Below are 9,108 nucleotides of genomic sequence, written 5' to 3'. Positions count from 1 at the left end.
AAACAACAGTATGAGACCTGAATTAAGATCCTAAAGAAGGTTTACCAGTTTTAACAAGCTTAAGTAATCTAGAGAGCTTCTTCTACAGCTTAAATATCCCCAGAAGCGCAAAAATCACAAATAGCCCTATCTCAGGGCTCCCAGGGTCCCCGGCACCCCAAAAGGCAGAGTTTTCCATACACGGACCACTCAGCAGAGCTATACCTAAGGCCACAAGACCAAGCAAACCTGAAGCTATATATACAGATATTACAGCTCTACTAAACACAAATCCTGGAGGGAAGGAATGACAGACAGTCACTAAAAAATGCTATTCAAAAGACTTCTAGGACCCAGTCTAAGACAATACCATTAGCTCAGCCAAAAGCTGTAAAGCAGACCTCTTATGGACCTGTAGATTAATATTCAGATAAGAGAATGGCCTTACGATATCTAAGACAGAATATAGAGATATTATTTTAGGGTTTAATATTACCCTTACTGAGGCAGGGTTACCAGACTTTCTTCTGTAGATAGTAGATACAGGCTATACCTGAACAGGGACTATCTCCATTATTCTGCAGAAAGAATCCCTGAATTATACGCTACTATCTAGATATACTGAGTCTAATGATAGCACCTGCTAGGAAGATAGATTTTGCATTTATCTCACTAGAAGTACCAGAGCAATAGTACTGACTAAAGATTTATGGAGTTTCTACCCTGTGATATCTTTGTCTAGGTCTAGGCCTGGCAAGGCAAGAATTAAAACAGGCAGCGCTGTATACCTGAAACAGGATCCTATCTAGCTGAAAAGCCTAGAGAGCCTTGAAAACAGCACTCAGAAAGGAGGATCTAGCATTATGATTACAGTAGGATTACTGGCAGAAGCTCAGCAGATCCAGGCAAGGCATGCCAAGACACCCCAGCAAGGTGTGGCAACTGTAGAGATAGGTATCCTGCCTTAGCTACTAGTTGCCCTAGTAAACAGGCAGCCCAAAAATATAAAAATCAAGCTTCTACTATACTATCTAGCTCTTCAGCATTACAGATAGTTATTAGAGGGTGCCCAAGAAGTATCAGCCCTTTTCTCAAACTGGTGTACTAAACATTGTGCAACCTAATAGTTTGCGAACATGGATATTTAAAGACCACTGGCCTATCTATTTCATCAAAATTCAATAGGCCCATAAAATAATATTTGCAAAAAGAGTACTCAAGAAGTATTTCAAGTTGTTAATTTTTTTTAACCCGGCCCAGTCATGAAAGGTGTCAAATTCGTTATCATGGCCATCGCTGCTAGCGTGGCTGCTGCCTATAGTTGTACCGGTGGTTTGACCTACTGCGGATGGAATCTGCTCGGGCAAGGCAGGTACAGAGATTCGCTATCTTGTGTTACGAATGCTTACAAACATAAAAGGAGACTATTACCAGGACATTATCAATGATCTGCCTGATGAAAATCAGCCGATCGACGGTCACCACATTAGGGATTCGCTCTTTACCTGCGCTGGCACAGACCAACTTGTGTGGGATGGCATCTGTCCCCTTAAGGCTTGCTTAGACGGGGGCAAGGGACAAAACGATCATTGCCCTTCGTTTGAGTGGTTCGGGTGAGACAGACTTATTAACAAATGCAACGCGCTGAAGTACACCTAACATTCTAGGTCATATTCATATTCGCACTCATATAATCCATATATCCAGTTAGCAGAGATCTATCTCTATGTTTTTGTAGTCATGGCACCTAGGCCGAAGCTCATAAAGTGCAATGGGGTGTTGGTGGGGACCACCCGGTCAAAGCCAGCCGTCAAGAATATGCTGGAGCCAAAAGAGCGTGGGAAGAGGCCTAGGGACTGAGCAGGAGCTAAAAGAAGCTCGAAACACCTAATATAGCACTATTCGAAAGGTAAAACGCGAATTCTAAGAGACCTTCCTAATAGGAAAGCCTAATGAGCCTCAGGCAGAGCTAAAAGATAGACTAGGACCAGATGATACAGCCCGATAATGGCAAGCACTAAGATACTGCAAGCCCCAGACCACTGGAGCTACATCAGTACTTAACGGCATCCAGGGACAACGGGCAACTACTCTAGAGGCAAAGGAAGCTCTAATTAGAGAGGCCTTATTTCTTCTCAGAGCCCCTAGAAATGAAGCTATTGAGAATATGTGTCCAGGGAATATGCATCTGGAAGTCGATTTTAATAGGGTTAAGAAGGCCCTGTTTGGTCAAGCAGTTCAAAAAGCACCAGGCATAGATCGGCTCAACTTCCAAGCGTTTGGGCTACTATGGAGATGGGATGCAACACGTATAGTGACCTTAGTACGCTAATGCTTTAGGCTAGGCCTACATGGAAAACAGCTAAGGGCGTCTTGCTACGCAAGCCTAATAACCCTGACTATTCAATAATCAAGGCTTAAAGGGTAATCAGCCTATTGAACTGCATAGGCAAGGTAGGGAAAAGGTGACCGCCGAGGCTATTTCTAGCAACTGTGAGACATCTGGGGTGCTGCATTCAGGGCCAGACGGGGAGCCGCAAGCAACGCAGTGCAATTGATGCAGTAGCCTACTAGATTCAAGAGGTTCACCAAGCATAGGGTCAAAAACAGCTAGTGGGGGCCCTCATTATGGACATAAAAGGGGCTTTTGACCATGTGGATGCTGCAAGACCAATGAAGCGTATGCTAGAACTAGGCTTAGATACAGCTCTATGCCGCTGGGTACAATTGTTTCTAGCAGACCGCAGGATACAGCTAGTAACTGACCAACAGCTCTGTGCTATACAGCCGATAGAATCAGGGGTTCCACAGGGCTCACCAGTATCCCCCATCCTTTTATATTATCTTTAGGGGGATCTTCAATGCCATTGAGCAAGCAGTTCCTGGTATCAGAGTATTATGACCCGATAGGCAACTGATCGCATCTGACTCCGATGATAGAACTATTAAGCTCTGGGATAGCGCCACCGGTGCTCCACAGACATTGATCGACCATTCAGGCTCGGTCACAGCGGTCACCTTCTCACCTGTCGGGCGATAGATTGTATCTGGCTCCGAAGATCAAACCACCGAGCTCTGGGATACCGAAAAATGTCTGAAAGCATCAAAATACTTTAGACGGACTTTAAGTAGTCGATTTAAGTTCCTTTCATTGCATGAAATCAAGACGTCAGCGCCCATCCACACCATTAATTTCTCAGCAGGTAACCATTACCTTGTAACGAACATAGGTCCTATATCGCTCGAGACATCTCTACAGACAAACAAGTCCCTACTTTCAACTTATTACAAGACCTCTATGTCGGGAACCAATGGATATACTATGGAGTGATGGCCAGCCTTTGTCTACCATCAGATGCCCAGCTACGATGTTATGATATAAGTGGGAATAAACTGGCTATTGGGTTCCAAAATTGTCACGTTTGGAGCTTTTACATTGACCGAAGTAGCTTGCAGCGTATACTAGGATATCTTTTTCTATAAAAGGAGAGACCCTCTGAGTAGTAAGGAATTCCTTCCCGTGCTTTTTCTTTGTTACCGGATGGTATCATGATATTACTTCACTGCACTTTCATCTGTCTCTTCCTGGTTTGCTACATTTCGCCCTGCCTGTCGCTCCGAGCGGGTGTGATTCCTTCAGTATGTGTATATATGACAAAGCTGTGTCAAGTCTGTTGACTACCATCACTTTATGTTATAGTATCAGTTTGGCCTTTAGAATTAAAGTATGCACTGCTTCCAGCACTGTTAATATTAGTTAGTCTGTTCTCTACTACACAGTGCTATCGGACAAAGTGGTGCTTAGGGTTCTTATAATCCTAGTATTTATCTCCTTCTCTAGCGCATTTTTAAGCAGAAGTTACTTCTGATATTTTAAAATTAGTCTTGGAATATTAAACACAGTCTTAATTATATAGTGGCCAGAGCACAGCTCTGACCCATGTATTATATACTTTACTATAGAATCTGTCTGTTCTTTGTTATACCATATCATTATGCCTTGTTTAAGTAGACTACTGAGAGTAAACTTATAAAGTTAATAATTAGATCTGCTTTATCCTTTTTTTCCTAAAGACATGTTATCTCCTTCACAAAGTTAATTATGTCAGTTAAAGTCTTCTGTAATCATAACCTCTACCACTATGCCTGTGACTTGCTGTTGCCTAGTGCACATATCGAGCGCGGAACTAGACGGCAAAATCAGTGACGCGATAATCAGTGGGCAGAGATGACTACCTTAGGTATTTGAGGGCTGAGCTGATCACTGAGCGCTCACCCGCCTTACTGAGTACTAGTACTAATACGGAAGACGCCAGAGAATATCTAGTACATACGTTCCTCTACGAATCGGACATTGTCCACACTGGCGCTTACCCGAAGGAGCCACCATGTGACATGGTATATGGCACGTTATACGTTTTGGTATATGGTATATGGTATATGGCCACAGGATATATAAGGATACTCATTCATGTACTTAGTTTAGTTCTTCGTGATCAATCCCAATTTTTACTATAGAGTTACCTTTAGTATCAAGACCAGCATTCGACTCGTTCGCACTCTTCTAACTACTGAGTATACGTACTTAGTAGGCCTGGCCTTTTGGACTTGAGCTATTCACTGATTAGTTACCGTCTTCGATCGGACCTTAGATTAGGTCACTTCACGGCATCATCGTCTCTTGTTACTGGATCATAGTGGATTCTATCATTCAGGTCTGACCCTCGCTACGCAAGCGCAGCTAACTGGTCACAGAGCTCCTGCCCGAATACCCAGGCGTAACACTTGCCTTACCTTTGTAACTGCCTTGTCTAAGCTGTTGCATGTGTCCCACAAAGCCTGGGTATCTCCCCCTCTATGTAGACTGATGCCATAAAAATCAATCACTCGGGAAGCCGGATAACTGCTACTGTCAGATCTAGGGATTCTATTTTCACTTGCTTTGCTTCTACATCCTTATTTACCCAGAGCATGCTTTAAATTATATATTTGCTTTCTCTTTATGCGGAAGAGACTATCTTTACCCAATTGTAATATTCTATTAGGATTATTAAGAGTCGGCCTTTAATTCTTCTTACTTAGGATTCTTGGATTACTATTGTCACTGTATCTTAAATCCCTTTATTATTTATTAAGCTATTATATACTGTGTCCTATTTTCTTATATTTAGCTGGATTATTTAGAGTATTTTATTTATATTGTACTGGATAGAGCTTCTTACAGATTTTGCTGTATAATTTATTGGCCTCTATATATAAAATACACTTAAGGACTGTTTTATTATAATTGCTGTAATGATAATCTTTCTTAGCACATTTTACACACTTCTGGATATTCTTGCATTGGAATAATCTTATACCTAATCTCTTAGCAATTATAGCATTATATCAGTCTTGGCCGATATTTAAAGACGCTGGTTACTCCAGATTCTCCCCAGTATGGAAGAACCCATGGGCCAGGAGCCTCCGTGAGTCAGTGCCTTTGGTTAGGTATACTACTATTGACCCATAAGCCTTCACACTCTCCTTTCTGCTGAGCCATATAATCTTGGCCACGGTGGTTTCTTTCTTCTTGCTGAAGGCTGGGGCGGCTCCTCTGATCATATCTTTTTTTTATCTAGCACTGCTGCCTTCTTGACACTGTTAACTTTGATTGGGTAAAGCTTGTCATAGAGCACCCGGACTCTTGTGCTAATCTTTGCTTCTGCAGCTTTCTTAACCAGCTGGTATTCAACTTTTATCTTGGCAAGCAAATTCTGATCTGGTTGGTGTTCTTTGGGTCTATAATAACCGCACGACATCGCCAGTTCATGTGGTTTTCTATTGACCGGAACTCGTTCTCAACTGCTGCCCTAATTGGGCCTGCGGACATCTTATCGTTTTCATTATCTGCTATCTATCATGCAATATAATGTATCGGCAAAGGTGGCCAGTGTCATGTTGAATGATGAGAGAGTCCGTATGTAGCTCAGTTAACTGGTTGGAGGAGTGCGGGCAACATCTGTATATAATATATTATTTGTAGGGTCTGGGGTGGTGATTAAGATGTGCAGGGATTAGATTTCGCGAAGGATCTCTTTGTGGCTGTTTTGTGCGCATGACTCGGAGTGGTCTTGCTGTGCCAGAGGTCTGCTTCTCAGGGCTTGCAGCTCGCGTCAAATCTCTGCTAAGGTAGGACTATATTCTTCTTTAACTTTCTTTAGTTCTTCCCTATGCGAGTCATCTCGTTGTCTGATCTCTCTCCTGAGTTTAGTGAGCTCTTCCAAAGTTTGGCTGTGTTAATACCCTCGCTCTCTGTCAAGGAGTCTTCCGAAGTTAGTGTGTTGTGTTAACTGGCCTGCCTTGGCTTTTCCTCCTCTGCTGGAAGCGAGTGTTGCTCTACTCGGTCTCTTTTTCCTGCTCTTGAGCACAGTTATTGGGTGGTTTAATGATTCATTTCGGCCTTGACAATCGCGGCGGCTGAGATTAATAGATACTGTACTTCATATCTGCTTGTTGGTTATTTCTGAGGAGAGAAGAGGGACCTCTACTCACAGTATCCTCCATCTATAATATAGCCTAGTAACTGCGTCATAAGTAGTCTTATCATTGTGGGACAGGTCTCCTTGTTGAAATCCTTAATCATTTTCTTGGCTTAAGGATGTTTGTGAATGGTTGTAGGCTTATCCTCTAGATCATAGTAAATAATATTCCTCGCCGACAATAGAAGCAGGAATGTGCATTCCTACACCAAGCAGCTTATCAAGCCAGCCACATTCAGCTTCCTGTCCGATAAGCGAGGCGGCGAGGTAGAGCCGCTGAGACACCGTGGCGTCTCTCCAAGTGAGATTTTGCGCCAATGACATTGCCAGAACTGCAGACAGTACGGCCAGACGCCCTGCGACTGGGCAAGATCCCGGTCAACAGCAGGTCGGCAGGGTTGCGAAATATACCAGTCAGCAGGCCCCGTCTAATGAATTAACTTGGGTGAGCTAGGCGGGAAAGAATAGGTCAGCCAGATGACAGGAACGCGCGTTAACTGGGTGAGATCTATTGGGGTTCAGGGTGGTTCAGGTTGGCGAGGGAAGCTTCAGGTGAACGAGGATGAAGGGGGTGAAGGCAGGGCGGCAACGACACTAAACTCAAAAAACCAAAAAAAAGGTTGATGAACAAAAAACATACAACAGGCGGGATTCGCTGGTGGTCACCCACCCAACTACTAACCGGCCGGCGTGTGGCTTAAGTACGGCTGAGCGGACGGGAAGCCCTGTTCTCCACACCCTGTGGTCGTATGTACTGAATCTTCTAAGGTTATGGCTGATAGAATGCAGATCTTTCATAGCTCTCTAAGACCGGGTTTTTCTGTATTGCACCTGGCTTTGTGGCAATAGGGGCTCTTGGAGCCCTTCACGGCCTTCAAAGCGAAGGTATCCTCGCCTAGACCAAGTGCTAAGAATCATTAGATTGCAACGGGACTATTGAATATACAATTTCGAAGCATAATAATGCTTTTCCCAGATGAGCAGCGGCGTTATAAATGGGTGCGTCGTTCGTTGCCATGGTATAACCACTTCAGCGATGTCATAGACGCCGAAGTCATCAACGTCACCACCCTCCTGCTTCGGCCATCTATAACGTTACATTGTGTCTAATATCGTGATGTTCCGAGACCCCGATGTCTTCTTATATCTTTCTATCCCTCTGGGTACTTCCAGATCTACATGTTATTGGAATTTACTCGTCGCGCGGAAACATTCTGAAATCATCAAGCATGAAAACAAGCCATCTATCCTGCTGCTGAACATAGAAGAGATTAGATTAATATAACGGGTGACATATTGATGCAACCGCATCGACTTGGTCTTCAATCTCACAACTTACTACAAATGCCCACCGCTGAGGCAGTGCCAACGATGAGAGCTTGGGCTTCGACGTCATATATTCTTACTTTAAGTTCAAGTTAAATAGTGAATTGTACATCATTTCGGGTGGAGATTGGGAATCCTAGAACTCTCCTCTACTAGTTACATACAATGCTCCATTAAATATATCCGTGATTAAGAACTGGTTCACTGCCTTCGCTTTTCGAATTCAACAATTGGGGTCATGCAAGGGCATCCCTTCCCCTAGTCGATTGACAGTTTCTCCTCATATTTTTCTCCTTTTTTGCACAGAATCCTTTGAAGGATGAATTTAAGTCATCTAGCAAAGTATCTACACAGGCCTTTGCTTGGAGCCTTTCTTCTGTGTTTCATTATCACATCATCTGCTACTAAATATCAAAATGATTGTGGGGAAATGGTGCATATAATTTCTGTGCGAGAGACTAGTGCCAACCCTGGGCCCGGCATGATGCGAAATGTCTCGAATTCCATCGCTGAGAAGATACTACATCCAGATCCCCAGGCTGTTGACTACCCAGCCACTTGGGATAATCCTCCTTATAGTATTTCAGAGGGGCAGGGGGTCAACGAAACCAGGCGAATGCTCGAAGAATATACCTCGACTTGTCCAAACTCCGACATTGTCCTTCTCGGCTACTCTCAGGTCAGTCTACTGCTCTATTATATTCCACCAGTTTATGCTAAGCTAGTATGGCTCTCTATGAAGGGGGCTCAAGTCGTAGCCGATGTTCTCTGTGGAACTAGCGAATCAGGTTTCCATCCTTCATCCCCATTACCATGGGGTATCGGTCAGAGCGGTGCGTTTTGGTGATCGGTCGTCGTCCTTTACACCGTCAGAATGCTCATACGTATCATGTAGTGAAAGCAGCAATTCTGATGGGTGACCCTAGCCATCGACAGACAGCTCCCTATAATTTCAATCATACTGGAAGTGGGAATCTGGATGAGGTGAGCGCCTTTGTCTTTTCCTTTCCATCACCTTAGCCTTGGTTCTTACAATATGCAGCTTTATCCCCGGATGCGAAACGTGCCATGCTCTCCTTATACTGGTATTATCCGATCATATTGTGATAAGGGAGATTACATATGCAGCTTCCAAAACGTTACCAAATTGGATGCGGGTGTGCGAGAAGATATTGAGAGTCATTCCGTCCCGGGACATGATAAATATGTGGAACGCTACCTCTTAAACGCGGTAGAGTTTGTGCTGTCAAAGCTAGGATATATTCATGATCATTCTATCTAG

General features: G+C 43.7%; 1 protein-coding gene across 1 annotated transcript; it reads left to right on the top strand.

The window, feature by feature from the left end:
* Positions 1-8,310: 8,310 nt before the first annotated feature.
* BDW43DRAFT_313639 (Alpha/Beta hydrolase protein) lies at positions 8,311-9,108 on the top strand (the record flags this gene model as incomplete). Its single annotated transcript, XM_032047651.1, has 3 exons — positions 8,311-8,659; positions 8,722-8,810; positions 8,869-9,108. The coding sequence occupies 3 exons, from the start codon at positions 8,311-8,313 to the stop codon at positions 9,106-9,108; spliced, it is 678 nt and encodes a 225-aa protein (XP_031897669.1).

The sequence above is a fragment of the Aspergillus alliaceus genome (genome assembly GCF_009176365.1).
Source record: "Aspergillus alliaceus strain CBS 536.65 unplaced genomic scaffold BDW43scaffold_39, whole genome shotgun sequence".
Lineage (NCBI taxonomy): Eukaryota > Fungi > Ascomycota > Eurotiomycetes > Eurotiales > Aspergillaceae > Aspergillus > Aspergillus alliaceus.
The sequence above is the reverse complement of the archived record's forward strand: the minus strand, read 5'-3'. Positions and strand labels throughout refer to the sequence as shown.